Here is a 17933-nt window from a genome sequence, read left to right as displayed (position 1 = left end):
TAGGGAACCAACATTAGCGACAAAAAACGCCCCCCAATATTATCAATTTCAACACTTTCTAATCCAACATCACATTAAATAACAAATCTATATTAAACCTCTATCGTTGGGGATCTTGTCGTCCCTTACTATTCGACGAGACCACAACAACATGATGCTCAGTGGACCTTGCTCGTCCTTTAGTACAGTGGGCCTTGTGTCCATTTGTGCCAACGGCAAGGTCACAACACCACCACACTAATAACATTCATCTCTTACACCTAACATTAGTGGCAAAAACTACCCCTCCGGTCAAAATGGTCACACCCAACCCAAAACTAAGAAAAATAAAGGGAACCAACATTAGCGACAAAAACCACCCCCCGATATTATCAATTCCAACACTTTCTAATCCAACATCACATTAAATAACAAATCTATATTAACCCTCTATCGTTAGGGATCTTGTCGTCCCTTACTTTTCGACAAGATCACAACAACATGATGCTCAGTGGACCTTGCTCGTCCTTTAGTACAGTGGGCCTTGTGTCCATTTGTGCCAACGGCAAGGTCACAACACCACCACATTAATAACTTCCATCTATCACACCCACACATTAGTGGAAAAAACACCCCTCCAGTAAAAATGGTCACACCCAACCCAAAGCAAGAAAAAATTAGCAAGAAAACCAAAAAAAGAAAACTAGCAAGAAAAACACCCCTCCGTCAAAATAGTCACACCCAACATTAGCGAAAAAAACACCCCTCCCAATAAAATGGTCACATCCAACATGGCCGCCCCCTTCCTTGGATGCAAAAACAGAACAGGTTTTGCTATCGCAAACCTGTAATAAACTGCTGATCAAGATTTTTGTTTACTTTTGTGAATTTCTAAGGGTATGCAAGCAGATAAATACTTTAGTAATAATGACGGAGAAGGAAACGGTTCTCATGGTTGGTGTAGCGAACTGCGTTACTATTTGGCTGACACGGCACGAAAAACGATATTTACGGATGCTTAAACAGTACTTAACGTCGACGTATTTTCCTTATTTACGCATCTATACGCCTCTTATACGAGTACGTAAAGATCGTCGTTACATGGTCTTTCCGTGGGCGCGGATACATCCGTAATTTCTGTTTTTCACATAGCCTTTAAGCAGTCTAAAGATATCGTAAATATTGATTAAAAAACGTTTATATTTCATGTAAATATGACGTTTTTTTCTTCTTTAAGCATCATTACGACTGATATACGTGTGTGTAAAGATGAACAAAAGGTGCGGATACATCCGTAATTTCCGTTTTTCACGTAGCCTTTAAGCAGTCTAAAGATATCGTAAATAATGATTAAAAAACGTTTAATATTATGTAAAGATGACGTTTTCTTTTCTTTCAACATCGTTATGACCCCTTTACGTGTGTGTAAATATTATCAAAAATTTGTGCTGTGTTCTTGTTCAAATCGGCTCTCCATCCCATCAGCTTGTACAGAATTATATCCATGTCCTAGTCTTGCGTTCATTCCGTCGCCGGATCGATGTCCCAAGAACCGTGGTAAAAGCAGAGTCTCGAACAAAAGAAAATGCAGTACTTCTTCTCGAACAGACGCCAGCCGGAAAAACAACTTGATTCCTTTCGCACATCCGGTAAAATTTAAAAATCCCACTTGTCTGTCATTGGGTAATACCCTGTCACATGGTACACAGCTGGAGGGTACTGGTGGTGGGGGCGCTGATCATTATCTTATCTTGGGTAACGGCTTGTTCGCAGCTAGATCCTAGATTAACAGTAAATGAATAAAAAAAGACTGTGCTTGCAAATGAACCCATTTCTCACAACCATTTGGAGCGACAGTTACAAAACAAAGAAAAACCACTCAAGACTAGGAAACTAGGATCTCTCCGGTATTTTACGGTGTAAGGACTGTTGCCCACCCGCCCAAATACATATGTCACATATGTACACGCGAAGGCTTTTTAAAGAACACGATACAGCGAATAAATTTGTTGTTTATAGAAGTAGTTACGATACCGTTTGTTTTTGGAGAAGCCTTTTAAGATCTTTTAAAACACATCGACTAAGATTTCTTTACCCAGTCGCACCCATGTAAATGTGAACAAGACGGCACCTAATATAGAGAAATGATTTTCGACAGTTATACAGGAAAAACTTTACAATGAAGAAATAACATTAGAACGCAACATTTCCTATGGTTAAACAGGTCATACAAGCTTAGGGAGCAAGGTCTCGGCCTCTTGTTGTATAAGTTGTTTCTAGAAGTAGGAAAGATGCCGTTTGTTTAAAACGCAACATTTCCAATAGGTAAACGGGTCATATAAGCTTAGGGAGCAAGGTCTCGGCCGCTTGTTGTATAAGTTGTTTATAGAAGTAGGAAAGATGCCGTTTGTTTAAAACGCAACATTTCCTATATGTAAACGGGTCATATACATGAAAGCTTAGGGAGCAAGGTCTCGGCCGCTTGTTGTATATGAGGTTTATAGAAGTAGAAAAGATGCCGTTTGTTTAAAACGCAACATTTCCTATAGGTAAGGGGTCATATAAGCTTAGGGAGCAAGGTCTTGGCCGCTTGTTGTATAAGTTGTTTATAGAAGTAGAAAAGATGCCGTTTGTTTAAAACACAACATTTCCTATAGGTAAACGGGTCATATACATGAAAGCTTAGGGAGCAAGGTCTCGGCCGCTTGTTGTATAAGTTGTTTATAGAAGTAGGATTGTAGGAAAGGTGCCGTTTGTTTAAAACACAACATTTCCTATAGGTAAACGGGTCATATAAGCTTAGGGAGCAAGGTCTCGGCCGCTTGTTGTATAAGTTGTTTATAGAAGTAGGAAAGATGCCGTTTGTTTAAAACGTAACATTTCCAAAAGGGAAACGGGTCATATAAGCTTAGGGAGCAAGGTCTCGGCCTCTTGTTGTATAAGTTGTTTCTAGAAGTAGGAAATATGCCGTTTGTTTAAAACGCAACATTTCCTATAGGTAAACGGGTCATATAAGCTTAGGGAGCAAGGTCTCGGCCGCTTGTTGTGTATGAGGTTGATAGAAGTAGGAAATATGCCGTTTGTTTAAAACGCAACATTTCCTATAGGTACATTGTGAACGGGTCATATAAGCTTAGGGAGCAAGGTCTCGGCCGCTTGTTGTGTATAGGCGTAGGAAAGATGCCGTTTGTTTAGAAGCCTTTGAAACAATATCGACTAAGATTTCTGTACACAGTTGAGCCCATGTAAGTGTGTACAAGACGGCACCTAATTCAGAGGAATAATTTTCGACAGTTATACAGTTACTACTAGTTATACAGGAAAAACTTCACAATGAAAAATAAAGCATTGAAACACAACTTTTCCTATAGGTAAACGGGACTTTGAGGTCTTACTAGGCTAATGTTATTCATTTTAAAGAACTAGGAAAGATGTCGTATGTTTTTTTTTCAAGATCTACCCACCTACCAAATATCAAGACAATCCATCCAGGCCTTCTCCAGTTATTCTGCTTCTTTACATACATTCAAACAAACGCTACCCTCATGCATAACCTTCTTGGCGAAGGTAATTATCAAGTCAAGCGTAGACTTGCCTCTACATGTAGTTGGTTGATCTAGAGCTCCATGGATGATGGGTCTAAATACTTCAAGTCGGTTACACAATGTCATACATTCTATGTAATGTTATCTACAGCGTGCTGTGACAACCATTATTGATTTTTATTCAAAATTACAGACACTGCTCAGTCACATTTGTTTGCATTTTTTTTTTCAAAGTGGTATACACAAGCTTGGCACTTTTAAAAACAGAATTTGTTTTCAGGGCTTATGATCCCAGTATATATGCTGTAGAAGAGATAGAGATGGCTTTGGAGTGGAATGAAGATTTTATATTTGACCGTGGTTCCATGTGTATTTTGTTTCCAGGGAGATGGTGGCACAGAAGACTGTCTCCAAGCACTAGAGACTCTGTTCAGCGTGCTGTTTTCCATGACTCAAGTTATGGTGAGTTTATCATGATTAGTTCAGCAACCTTATTTTAAATCTTTTTTTATTTCTATGAAGGACAGAGCTTGGGAAAATACGGAATTTGCCAAGTTCGTACAGAGCGCCTGTCAGAACATACGAGCTGCTCTTGGAGTTTGTTCAACTAACCCGTTCTGAAAATGAATAAAATACACCCAAACTATCAACTTTTCCGCTTTTTATAATCTTAAGATGTAATACTTACAGTTTGCTTTGCTCAAGCTGCCAATAAACCTGCATAAAACCTACTGGGAACGCCGTTCTCGATGCACGGAATATCTGCCATGACACATGCATGTGCGGATCAGCCGCTTTTAAGCGGCTGATCCGCACATGCATGTGTCTGTCATGGCAAAAAACAGAAAGTAGCCACTTATCGCGGCACAAACATTCCGGCTGTACGGCATGACTTGTCTGGATGTGCGGTGCTCGGTCTCTTTTTTTGTGTGTGAATCCACTATCACGGAGATTTTCGGACACAAGCTTGAAGGGAAATACTCATTACAATAGTGCATTTCTGAATTAAGTATTTTTGCACAATAAGGTATAATGAGTATTAAAAAGCATGCAGATGCCGTCGGCAGGTGTCAGTCAGCATGTCAAGACGAGTATTTCACATGCTGAGCTGCACGCTGTGACGGAAGATAAAACTTAGCACTGACTTACAATTGTGAGACTTGAAGATATGAAAATTGTTGATTTAGCAACTGTGACAGCAGAATTAAGGTACTAGTTGCACCTTGGTTGCACAGTATGTTGCACAACAGTTCTCAATTGCTGCCGTGCTGCACGCTGTGACGGCCGAGCTTTTACAGGTATTTTTCTCCTACTTTTAGTTAAAAGACACATATTAGTATTCCATATTAATTTCCTTTGTGAAATGATAGAAACTTTCTTGCGAGTTACTCTTCAAGTTGCTTCTGTAAGGAAATTTTTCATGTTCTGCCATCGCCACATGTCAGTCAGCATGTCAAGACTGGTATTTCACATGCTGAGCTGCACGCTGTGACAGAAGTTTTGTGGACTGATAATGAACTGGTAAAGTCTAGCACTGACCTTGTTGTTACAATTTTGAGACTTCAAAAGATGAAAATTGTCGATGATTGTAGCTGTAGCCACAGCACACCGTTACAGGGTTCTCAGTGACACGCTGTGATGGTCCAATTTTACACAAGATCATGAATTCCTGGACGGCGATAGTGTCTCATTATATGCTCTAGAACAGGTCTTCTTCATCTCGTAATCAAACTCAAGTTGTGGAGAGGGTGACAGACGTTTTGAGATTTTAGCCTACTGGGTTAATGGGTTCCGTCATGAGTATTGAAGTTTTCTTTTTTACACAACCAGTCACTTCTTACCTGCTGATGTTTCGGTGTCTGTCAGACACCTTCTTAAGAACTTCTGACTGGAGTACTGCTTCTCGCCGCTATAACTAGCCGATGTAGGTGGCGCTTTTGGGGCGAGAACACAATCTCAAATGTGGCTAAGCTTGTATCCCCCCTCGTCCTGGTTCATCACTGGTGTTGACTTCCTTAATCCATTGGATGCGTCTGTTGTCCTCTCTGTCTATTACCTTGGCCCCCTCCCAGTCTATCACACAGTTGTTATCGGATATGATCTGTGACTGCCAATTTCTTCTCTTCTTTCTGAGCATGTCTTTTCTGAGATCTAGTGTACGTCACAGTATCAATGTTGTCGGTTTCCTTTTTGTGTTCTTCTTGTCCCAAAGGTCTTGCCTGTTTCTCCTATACATCTCCTCACAGCTTTGGCATGGGATCTTGTACACACAGTCTGTTTTGGCTAAGTCATCCAGCTTGCCCTTCGGGTGCACCAGTAAGCTCCTCAATGTTGTTTTTGGCTTAACTGCCATGGCTACTAGTACATTATGTTTCCTGAACACCCTTTCCAATGGCTCTGTGACTCTTTTAAGGGATGGTCACCATATACCTCTTGCTTTTTATATTCCCCTTCCAGTGGGAAGGGGGATATATTGTTTTTGCTTGCCTGTTCTTCTTCTTCTTCTTCTTCTTCTTCTTCTTTCTTCTGCCAAAAACCAAGTAGATGCGCGGTGGTAGCTCTACTAATGGTATTGCAGAAAGTTATATGTACCTTATGTTACAATGTACGGATGTTATATTTGAGATGTAGGTACCTGTAGGAAAGGTGAATACACCTGACAATAAATTATGCTAATGAGAACCTTATTTGCATAATTTATGCAGAAACGTGTACTTCCATTAGCGTAAAAGCTGCAGATGTCATATTTGAGATGTAGGTACCTTCAGGGAAGGTGAACACACCTGGCCATGAATTATGCTAATGCGGACCTCATTTGCATAATTTATGCATAAACTTATATTTCCCTTACCGTAAAAGCTGCGGATGTCATCTTTAAGATGTAGGTACCTTTAGGAAAGGTGAATGCACCTGGACATAAATTATGCTAATGAGGACCTAATTTGCATAATTCATGCATAAACTTGTATTTCCCTTACCGTAAAAGCTGCAGATGTCATATTTGAGATGTAGGTACCTTTAGGAAAGGTGAACACACCTGGCCAAAAATTATGCTAATGCTGACCTCATTTGCATAATTGATGCATAAACTTGTATATTCCTTACCGTAAAAGCTACGAATGTCATATATGAGATGTAGGTACCTTTAGGAAAGGTCAGGAAACCTGGCCATAAATTATGCTAATGAGGACCTCATTTGCATAATTTATCCATAAACTTGAATTTTCCTTACCGTAAAAGCTATGGATGTCATATTTGAGTTGTAGGTACCTTTAGGGAAGGCGACTACACCTGGCCATAAATTATGCTAATGTGGACCTCATTTGCATAATTTAGGCATAAACTTGTATTTCCCTTACCGTGAAAGCTACGGATGTCATATTTGAGATGTAGGTACCATAAGGAAGGGTCATAAAACCTGGCCATAGATTATGCTAATGAGGGCCTCGTTTGCATAATTTATGCATATCCCTCACCGTAAAGGCTACGATTGTCATATTTCAGATGTAGGTACCTTTAGGAGAGGTGAACACACGTGTATATAAATTATGCTAATGCCGACCTCCTTTGCATAATTTATGCAGAGACTTCATGGTAATGGGAGGGGAATATCCTGCATTTTCCCGAAAATGTTGCCATTCTAGTTCCTCTTGCTTCTTACTCCTTTCTTTCTGTTTGTGTCCTCCTCTGTTGAGTCACTTTCATGATGGTAGCTGCAACCCAGGAGGGCCCTTTTTGTATGCTGTGTTTCAAGTTCTTTGTCCTGGTCCTCTGTTACTACGGCATTACACCCGTCCAGTAAGGTGCGATGGACTCCCAGTTTTCGGTGCAGTGGGTAGTGGGACTGAAAGTTGAGGCACTCATCTGTATTGTGTACTCTTCCTATACACCAAAAGCTTGACTGTGCCATCCCTCTTCCGTACCAGAAGAGTGTCGAGAAAACTGTCAATGTTCCTTGTTCTTCCTCTTCAAATGTAACCTGTATGTTGCCGGTGGGGTCAATGTTGTTGAGGTGGTCTGTGAGCTCCTGCTGGACTCCCCTCTTCACAACCTCCGGATCCATTACATCATCGGCATACCTTTTCCATAACTTGTGGTCATGGCCTGTTGCTCCAGCCACTCCATAAACATGTTGGCCAACACCGGGGACACATGGCTACTAGTACCCATGGCTGTTCCAAACCTCTGTTGATGTTACCCCTGAAACTAAAGTATGTACATGTAGTTGTGACAATGATCTGAATGAGAGTAGTTCTAAAATGTCCTCTACCTCTAGGTTGGTCCGGCTCTTCAAATCCTTATCCGCCTGAAGTCTTCCTCTGATAATGTCAAGTGTTTCTGGGATAGGCGTGTCAGTGAAGAGAAAGACCACATCGTGCAACATTTGCTATCAGAATTGTGGACATTTCTTCTGCAAGATGTTTTGAGTTCTTAATGTGGTGTATAGATTTCCCAACCAGCGGTGCTAATAGGTCTGCTATAGGGCTTTGGATGTGTTATATCCAATGGACCCTGTGTAGTCAACTATGGGGCGCAATGGGTTACATATTTATTCAAGGTGGCGGAAGAGAGTGGTCAGGCTAGGGCAGCTCTCAGGAAGTGAGTTATTTTTTAGTGTATCGCATTCGTATATATTCTATTATAAGTACAGATTTGGAAGATTTACAGAAGTTTTGAAGCTCTGATTTTTATATAATTCGTCAAAATAGGGGAATCCAAGAAAACTCTAGCCACCAAATCCTGGAACATCAACATGAAAAAAAATTCTAGTGGATGGAACTCTCACTTTTGACTAATAATAGTATGAGGATGAGGAGAAGACTCGGACGTGCGTTGTTAAACTGTGATCAAATAACATGGATTCAGTACCACGCGCCGATATAAAACATGTGTTATAATATGTAAGCCTATATGGGGCGAAAAAACTCATGAATGAGACCTTGATATATACAACACTTTTGTCTTGCAAGTGGACTGAGGACAACCACATGCAACTCAACCCCTCTAAATGTATGGTGATGCTGATATGTTACATGCAGAACCCCCCTTCCCCACCTGTGCTGACTGTTATAACATCAACACTTGAAATTGTACAGTTCGCTAAGATCTTGGGAGTGATCTTTCAAGCTAACCTGAAATAGGACGCCCACGTCAACATGATGGTAAACAAGGGGAGCCGCAGACTGTACCTGTTGCGGGTACTTAAGAGACATGGTCTTGACGCTACAGACTTGACACTAGTCTTCGTTGGCTTTATACGGCCAACTCTAGAATACGCTTTTATTTATTTATTTATTTATTTATTTATTGGTTCGGCATGTTGCCAGGGTTACCCAACTAGCCAGAGGCTATTACTAAGGGCGAACCCATGTGCGGCCGACTGTAGAATACGCTTTTCTATGCATGCCCTGTGTGGCACCCAGGTATCACTAATGCCCAATCTCGAGAAATTGAGAATGTACAAAGAAGAGCCTGTCGTATAATTCTCAGCCCCAACTTTCTTAGCTACAGCATATTGAATCAAGTGTCACTGCCGTCGATTTTCACTGATTATGTACAAATATTTGACAGAACATCTCATACCTATGCAACAAGACATAATTCAAACTTATTGCAAGTTCTGAAAGTCAGACTAGAATCCGGCCGCAGAAAATTTGCGTTCAGGGGTAAATTTTCATGGAATGATTTGCCGGCTACAGTTAGAGTGGCCACATCGAGACTACATGTAACTTTCAAAAGGCTACTAAAACATCACTGCTGATCTCTGACCTCCAGACCCGGCCTGCCACATCGACGCCATTTGCATAATTTTTGCAGAAACTTCATATTTCCCTTACGGTACATGCTACATACTGGAGGTGTAGGTAGCTTTAGGAAACTGATGGTGAATACAACAGAATGTGTGTTATATAATTTTTGCAGAAACTTCATATTTCCCTTACGGTACATGCTACATACTGGAGGTGTAGGTAGCTTAAGGAAACTGATGGTGAATACAACAGAATATGTGTTATATAATTTTTGCAGAAACTTCATATTTCCCTCACGGTAAATGCTACAGAGGTCATATTGGAGGTGTAGGTAGCTTTAGGAAAGGTGAATACAACAGAATGTGTGTTATGCTTAAGAGGACCTCATAATTTTTGCAGAAACTTCAAATTTCCCTTACGGTAAATGCTACGGATGTCATGTGGAGATTTAGGAAAGGTTAATAGAATGGAATGTGTGTTATGCTAATGAGGACCTAATTTACATAATTTATGCGGAAACTTCATATTTCTTTTGTGGTCAATGGTAGGAACGTAGCAAATTCCGTATTTTCCCAAGCTCTGTCTTTCATAGAAATGAAAAAAATCCTGGATAGTTGTGGAGACGGTAAAAAACAGTAGTTCTTGGTGCCCTATATGGCACCCTGGGACGGCCGTCAAAGCGTGTTTCCTGTGCACTTTTGACGCTGTCGAACTGTGCTGTGGGGCACGCTTACATAGCTCTAGATTACACATCCTTATAATTAACCACAACCACCTAGCACATTATGATCTGCTAGTTTGCATAACTGATTTTTGTATATAGTAAATTGAATATATTTGTGTGACTGCACAGAGTGTTGCTACATGTTTGTACGTACATGAGTTTGTAAAATCATGTACATTTAGTTCATATCATTTACTTTTTCCAAAATGTTAGACTTGAGCATTATACATATTAAATATTGATACATTTTGATGGGAAAATTGTCAATGGACAATAACAGGTTTTAACACAGTGTTCAGTTGATCTACAAAATGTATTTCTCAGTGGTAAATGTGCATGTTGTTTTCTTTTCCAGGCCCCATTTATCCCCTTCCTAACAGAACAGATGTACCAGAATCTGCGTCACTTGCTGGACCCATCCCTCACAAAGAAACATAATGTCGACAGTGTGCACTATCTCATGTTACCAAAGCCAAGGTGAAAAGTTTAATCCTACAGTTGGTTTAGTTGAATGTCAAAGTCCTACTATGATAATGGTTTAGGCAGGATTGTCTTCTTGCTGTATATCTACCAATTAGCATTTTAAACAATTATAGAATATAGAGTATTGCATGGTAGAGACCATTGAACATTCATATTTCATTTTGAATTAGTGCATTATAGTATGATTATCAAAACATATACAAAGATGTATGTTTCTGAAACAAACCTTTGCTTGTCCACATGCTGACAGGGAGAAGCTGATTGACCAGCAGATAGAGAGGTCTGTGTCCAGGATGCAGTCTGTGATTGAAGTTTCCCGTGTCATCAGGGACAGGAAAACCATCCCAGTCAAGGTTTGCACTCCTGATGACTTCTGACTGTACTTTCATCTCTGTGAAAACAGTTTTGTAGTCAGTTGGTGTGTTTGTTTGTTTGTCTGTGCACAGTTGTGTGTGTCCACAGGAAGAGTGAAGTAGTATTACAGTTCTGCAATTTGCATTTGTATGCTATGCACATTGTGGAACTCTCAGAGCGAGCGCAAACTTACTCAGTCACATGTAAAAACTGCCAGATCAAACTGTGCGCGGAACGGAAGGCACGACCTCCCCAATAGCGCAGCTAGTTTTCCCCATAATTTGGCGACGCGTACGCAAGATTGACCAATTTTGCCTCCCTGCTACTGCCCACGATTGATGTATCAAAGTGCCCGGGCGCGTATGAAAATGTGTTCTGACGGACTGCACGCATGTCTCCGATAGCTACCAAATATTACCAATTGACGTATCAAAAGTGCCCGGGTGCGTAATACATGAAGATGTGTTCCGAGCGGACTGCACGCATGTCTCTGATAGCTACCAAATATTACCGATTGACATGTCAAAGTGCCCAGGCGCGTATGAAAATGTGTTCCGAGAGGACTGCACGCATGTCTCCGATATCTACAAAATATTACCGATTGACGTATCAAAGTGCCTGGGCGCGTATGAAAATGTTTTCAGAGCGGACTGCACGCATGTCGCCGATAGCTACCAAATATTACCGATTGACGTATCAAAGTGCCTGGGTGCGTATGAAAATGTCCGCCGAGCGGACTGCACGCGTGTCTCCGATAGCGTTGCTAGTTTTCCCCATGTTTTGGCGACGCGTACAAATATCGAAAGAATTACTGAATCGCCTACCGCACCGCTCACGATTTGATACGCTACGTCGGTTTCATACGCGTATGAATTTCATACACGTATGAAACCTGTGTATGAAACACTGGTTTTTGAACCACTGTGCTACCTGCTGTATAATATGCAAGATCATGCATAGCCCCTTATCGTAAAAAAGAAGGCTAACCACCAAAAACTTGTCAGTGTAATATACTAGTAACCAGCTGCTGCCACACTGCATGCCTGCATGCAAAGCTAGCTAGTGTGTTAAGGCGAAGGGCTGTTATACAGGCTACACAGGCACATGCAAAATGTAGAATCACGTGCACAAACCCCACAATGCTGTTTTTAGAAAATGAAACCCAGTCTACTACAACCTCAAATACCTAAAATATTGATACAAACGTCATGTACATGTATGTTGCCATGCCTCTCTGAGGTACTAACAGACTGTTGTGCCCCTCCTGTGTACTCCAGTACCCTCTGAAGGAGCTGGTAGTGATCCAGCAGGACCAGCAGTGTTTGGATGATGTCCAGTCACTGGAGAGCTACATCCTAGAGGTCAGGACTGCTGCATTTATGCTGAAAAAATGTAGAAATTGTTGCATGATGAAAATCTGGAATGACATGTTTTTTTAGATACGTGTACTAGTATTTTAACAGTGATAAGGCTTAGATCATCGTGCATGTAGCTCTGATCAATAATTATTTTGTAAAAACTTAATGTTTGATTGTGCTATCCTTTGATTCCTAACAATACAACCAATACAGAAGTCTAGTTTGGCAGGGAAAAGGTTTATTAGCCTGACTATTGACTTCGTTTTTGCTACAAACATTTAGATTGAAATCAGTATGAAAATGTTTTAATTTGAAAATTAACTTAAAGATTTGTTTTGTGCCAAATCTGATATGTAGCATTTCCAACATGTCATGTATTGTCTACCTTGCCATCTTGCTTCATTAGGAACTGAATGTGCGTACCTTAACCACGTCCAGTGACAAACAGAAATACTGTGTAAAACTGGTGGCTGAACCAGACCACCGTGTGCTGGGTGCACGACTCAAACAGGCATACAAGTCAGTACAGAAGGCCATCAGGGAACTGACTGATCAACAACTACAGGTAAAACTTCTAATGGGTGCATCCAAAGTGCTAGCCAATAACCCATTTTCCATCTTTTTTGTCTTTTTCTGAGTGGGTATTTTTGGGGATAAGATATATTACAACAGTTGTACATGTGATACATAATAAATTTTCTATATTTTTTTAGTGAAATAGTAAAAGGCAAAATTACTAAATGTTTAGAAATGTTGTTCTTAAACCTGTGTTCCATGCTTCAAACTAAATTTTCCCAGGCATGGGGATTGGGTTTTATGATCATAACAAAATTTGATGGGGGTACCATAATATTATTGTAAAGGGCAATGAACAGAATTTCCAATGATATAGACTGCAGTATAGTTGATAAAGAAGCACTCAGTCTGGACATATTATCGACCAAATGTAAGTTTTTGACAAGTTTCTTTCTGACTCCAACACACAGTTGTTGCTGTGGAAAAGTAAGTTATACAGTTACCACATTCCCATCATGCCTTAAGGCCACACCAATTTAATTTCTTGGTTAACAAATTTTTATTTTCAAAAAAAAAAATTCTAGAAAAAAAAAATCATGAAAACAGAAGGCTGGCCCAGGCCTCTGTTTTCATGAATTTTTTTTTCTACATTTTTTTTTTTGGAAAATAAAAATCCGTTTACCAAGAAAATAAATTGGTGTGGCCTAATAGCAGTTTCACCCCAGGGCAGACAATGTCATATATCTTTGTGCAGCTGCTGCCTTCATTGATGAAATCAGTGACTGTCTATCTCAGTGTATTTTTGTGACACACCAAAAGAGAAATGGGTTAAGGTTCATGTCCACACACATTGTGAACATTACCTATGATGGGGAACTTGGCAACTTCCTCATCATGGTCAAGGTCGACGTCATGGTGTCCAACCTTGTCAAGTTCAGAAGCAGACCAGGTTATCCATCTTTTCTTAGTGTTGAATGATCAGCTATAGTTAATGGCGACTATTCTTGCATGAAGGGATATTTATTAACCTCAAGGTTTGTTCACGATCCATCACCAGTAGTCATTTCGCTCACCCTTGAACTTTTGGCACATGAACCCTAGGTCACCTCAGACTAACAAAAGGGAAGTTTACGGGGACTGCTGATATATTTGCTATATCAATATGTAGCTACTGTAAAAAGATTCATTTAAGATGATTGAAGAATCATCAAAAATCTTAGAAATCTTTGAGTGCTCACTGAAACACTGTGAGCTATCTTTCAAGTTTTTGTTTGTTCAACAGTTGCTCAATGTGTGGAATAACATGTCACTGATATAAAGAATCACTGCACAAGAAAACCAGGCATACATGTAGGTCTGAAGATGGCATATTTTGTATGTGGGATAGTTATGAGGGATTATGAATCACCATGTCTGTTATGAAGTTCTGGGTCCCCCCTTGCAGACTTTTTTTGGCACAGGAATGATTTTGCATTGGGAGGGGGATGGGCAAAATATACTGTATTTGCCCTCGCAAATGTTGCCTTTCTAGTTGACCTTGATCTATGTCTCCCAAGACCCACCCATATACCAAATATCAGCACAATCCATCCAGAGGTTGTTAAGTTATGCTGACTGAAATGCACAAGGAGAGTAGTACAGTCTCCTGGTTCACGATAAATTCAGAAAAGCCTCCCTACGCTCTACGCTAAATTATGGAGTGGTCTCCAACGCCAAAATTAAAACGGCCGCCGTATATAGTATAGTCTCCTGGCACCCGGGAATTGACCCTGGGCCCGCCAGCACACAAACCCAATGCCCCTAACACCACACTTAAGGCTAAAAGGTCCAGACCAGTTAGACTGGTCAGTAAGTGGTGCTTGAACCACACTAGCTGTTACACTGACAAATATCCGGAAACACAGATTGATACACACATGGACAGACAGACCAAAAACAAGTTAGAGTTCCATGACCTCATTAGCCTGAGTACCAACCTCCGTAGTGACCGCTGGCTCAAAAGAATTCGCTTGCTAACCACGGAGTCTGACCCTGCGCGTATCCGTCACGGCTGTCTCATTATCACGTAATGAGGGGAATTCGAGCTGCGTTCGGTGCCATTTTTCGTTCCAAGGTGTCTCTATTGCCCTGTTCGGGTCCAGTTTTGAAAGAATCGCCATGGCAACAGTTCTTAGAACCTACCCGTTACGAAGAACAGTGTGGCATGGGGGGAGCTTAGACGAATGGGGCCAATCAGCGAGCTCGTTCAAAATCGGAACGAATATCTGACTAACAGCCGTGACGGATACGCGCAGGGTCAGACTCCGTGGTTAGCAAGCGAATTCTTTTGAGCCAGCGGTCACTACGGAGGTTGGTACTCAGGCTATGACCTCATATCTCCATGAACAATTCTATTCATGCAAATGACTTAGTGAAATACACATTTGCATAATATATGCTTGGTCATAAACACCCTTATCTAACTTACATGTTGCAATATTGACAGTCCTATAATTTTCCAATTAGATGAATTATGGTGTTTTGCATTAATTATGCAAATTAGGAATTTATTTGCATAATTGGTATCTGTTGATGCTCCACTTTCCATACATGTATTTGAGTCTGATAATTTAAAACACTGCAAATATAGATTTTCCTCATTAGCTATGCAAATTAAGTCACAATTAGCATAATTTGCACTTCATTATATATATCTCTGTCTAAGCTACCTGCATACCAAGTATCATATTGAGAGTCCTAACTTACATGTTGCAATATTGACAGTCCTATACTTTTCCAATTAGATGAATTATGGTGTTTTGCATTAATTATGCAAATCAGGAATATATTTGCATAATTGGTATCTGTTGATGATCCATTTTCCATAAACTACATACGTTGCATGTATTTGAGTCTGATAATTGAAAACACTGCAAATATAGATTTTCCTCATTAGCTATGCAAATTAAGTCCCAATTAGCAGAATTTGCACTTCATTGTGTATATCTCTATCTAAGCTACCTGCATACTAAATATCATGGAAATCCTTTGTTCAGTAATTCTCCTTAGATGATTTTCACAAAAACGCCCCTGCAGTTCCAGAGGAAGCTGCTAGGGGGCCCAAACCTACACCACGTCTTCATTACATCACAAGCTATCTGCCACCCAAAAATCAAGACCACAGCACATCCAGGTCACTGGACTGGAGTGGTGCGGAAACACAAACATACACACACACACACACACACACAGACAGACACACCCAAAACAATATCTCCATTTTTCATGGAGATAACAATACCAGTCCTCCATTGTACAGTGTAATGCCTACTAGTCGCCCCAAAGGATTTCTGTATTGTTATCTCCATGAAAAATGGAGATATTGTTTTGGGTGTGTCTGTTTGTCTGTCTGTCTGTCTGTCTATCTGTCTGTTTGTGTTTCCGCACCACTCCAGTCAGCATTACTCAAGAGCTTCTTGATGGATTACAATGATATTTGGTATGTGGGCGGGTGTTGTGAAGCCGAAATTCAAGGTCAATTTTGGGCCCCCTGGTATGTGACCTTGGTACTGCAGCAGAACTTCAATCTTTGTATCTTTTGACCTGGACGTGCTGTGGTCTTGATTTTTGGGTGGCAGATAGCTTGTAATGTAATAAAGACGTGGTGTAGGTTTGGGCCCCCTAGCAGCTTCCTCTAGAACTGCAGGGGCGTTTTTGTGAAAATCTTCTAAGGAGAATAACTGAACAAAGGAACGACGGATGTCCATGATATATTGTATGCAGGTAGCCTAGATAGAGATATACACAATGAAGTGCAAATTTTGCTAATTGGGACCTAATTTGCATAGCTAATGAGGAAAATCTATATTTGCAGTGTTTTCCATTATCAGACTCAAATACATGTAACGTATGTAGTTTATGGAAAGTGGATCATCAACAGATACCAATTATGCAAATAAATTCCTAATTTGCATAATTAATGCACAACACCATATCTCATCTAATTGGAAAATTATAGAACTGTCAATATGATACTTAGTATACAGGTAGCTTAGACAGAGATATACACAATGAAGTGCAAATTATGCTAATTGTGACTTAATTTGCATAGCTAATGAGGAAAATCTACATTTGCACTGTTTTCCATTATCAGACTCAAATACATGTAACATGTAGTTTATGGTTCCGGGTCAGAGTTCAATTGTCGTGACCCGGTAATCTGCGGGAAGTGCATGGTCGTCACCCTGATTTCTGCCCGAGATTGCTTGGTGATGGTTTTAGCTGTGCATAAATATTTTGAATCTTCTGAAAAGCCAGTGAGATGTAGTATAATTGGGCGCGGTGCAGTTGGTTGGCTATCAAACCTTTTTTTGTATTAGTCCGCGGCAACGGTGATGCGGTTTTCTCGCCTGATGACCCAAATAGCATCGTTTTTGATGCATTTTCACCGAATTTGTGTCATCGGAGATTGCAAAAAAGTTATCACATGACTTTTTTATTTTTTTCATTTTTTAGAGACACCATTTACTAAGCTTTCTCAACATATATGCGGTGACCCCAGGAAAACTTGTTTTTTCCGAGCAGGTTCGATCAAAAAAGTGTAAAAAAATGATAGTTTTCGGGTGCAAAATTTACATTTTACTATAATGGTTTCTACCCAAAATAAAGGGACAACGGACAATACCGATAAATACATCGGAAAACAGCAGAAAACCGCTTTTCGACCATGTTTTTACATTTTCCGTCCTACTTTTCTTGGCGGAATTGTAGCCCGTTGACCTGAGGGTGTCGGCCTACATACGAAATCGCAAAAAAACTCCGGTCCGAGACTTTAAGGAAAGTGGAGCATCAACAAATACCAAATATGCAAATAAATTCCTAATTTGCATATTGAATGCAAAAACACCATAATACATCAAATTGAAAAATTATAGGACTCAATATTGCAACAATAGTGTAAGTTAGATAAAGGTGTTAATGACCAAGCATATATTATGCAAATGTGTAAGTCATTTGCATAAATAGAATTGTTCATGGAGATATGAGGTCGCGGAACTCTTGTTTTGGCTTGTCTTTCTGTGTGTCTGTTTTTCTGTGTGTGTGTTTCTGTGATTCCCAATATACACAATGCAGCGTTGTCATACATTACATGTACATGTAGATCTCATGCAGAGCTGATATTCTGCATGTGGGACTGGAGGGGTCGCAGGACAGTATGGTAAGGGAGTGAAGTCTGTCGTCTCCA

The 17933-nt window shown here is 40.3% G+C and overlaps 1 protein-coding gene and 1 long non-coding RNA gene across 5 annotated transcripts in view; one reads left to right on the top strand and one right to left on the bottom strand.

Annotated features, from left to right (window-relative positions):
- The window catches only part of LOC136435743 (uncharacterized), a 31529-nt gene extending 19368 nt beyond the window's left edge, over positions 1–12161 (bottom strand). Inside the window, exons 1-2 of the long non-coding RNA XR_010755893.1 lie at positions 12050–12161; positions 10708–10872 (exon numbers count right to left, since the gene is read on the bottom strand). This is a non-coding gene — a long non-coding RNA (uncharacterized lncRNA). The remainder of the gene's footprint in view (positions 1–10707; positions 10873–12049) is intronic.
- LOC136435739 (isoleucine--tRNA ligase, cytoplasmic-like) overlaps positions 1–17933 on the top strand; it is a 161076-nt gene that overhangs the window by 113264 nt on the left and 29879 nt on the right. For all 4 annotated transcript variants that reach the window (XM_066429429.1, XM_066429428.1, XM_066429427.1 and 1 more), the window contains 5 exons: positions 3909–3986; positions 10354–10475; positions 10732–10834; positions 12113–12196; positions 12600–12758. In XM_066429429.1, coding sequence (XP_066285526.1) covers positions 3909–3986; positions 10354–10475; positions 10732–10834; positions 12113–12196; positions 12600–12758 — 546 coding nt within the window. The remainder of the gene's footprint in view (positions 1–3908; positions 3987–10353; positions 10476–10731; positions 10835–12112; positions 12197–12599; positions 12759–17933) is intronic.

This window comes from Branchiostoma lanceolatum, chromosome 5 (genome assembly GCF_035083965.1).
Source record: "Branchiostoma lanceolatum isolate klBraLanc5 chromosome 5, klBraLanc5.hap2, whole genome shotgun sequence".
NCBI lineage: Eukaryota > Metazoa > Chordata > Leptocardii > Amphioxiformes > Branchiostomatidae > Branchiostoma > Branchiostoma lanceolatum.
Note: the sequence above shows the minus strand (reverse complement) of the source record. Positions and strands in the feature narration are given on the sequence as shown.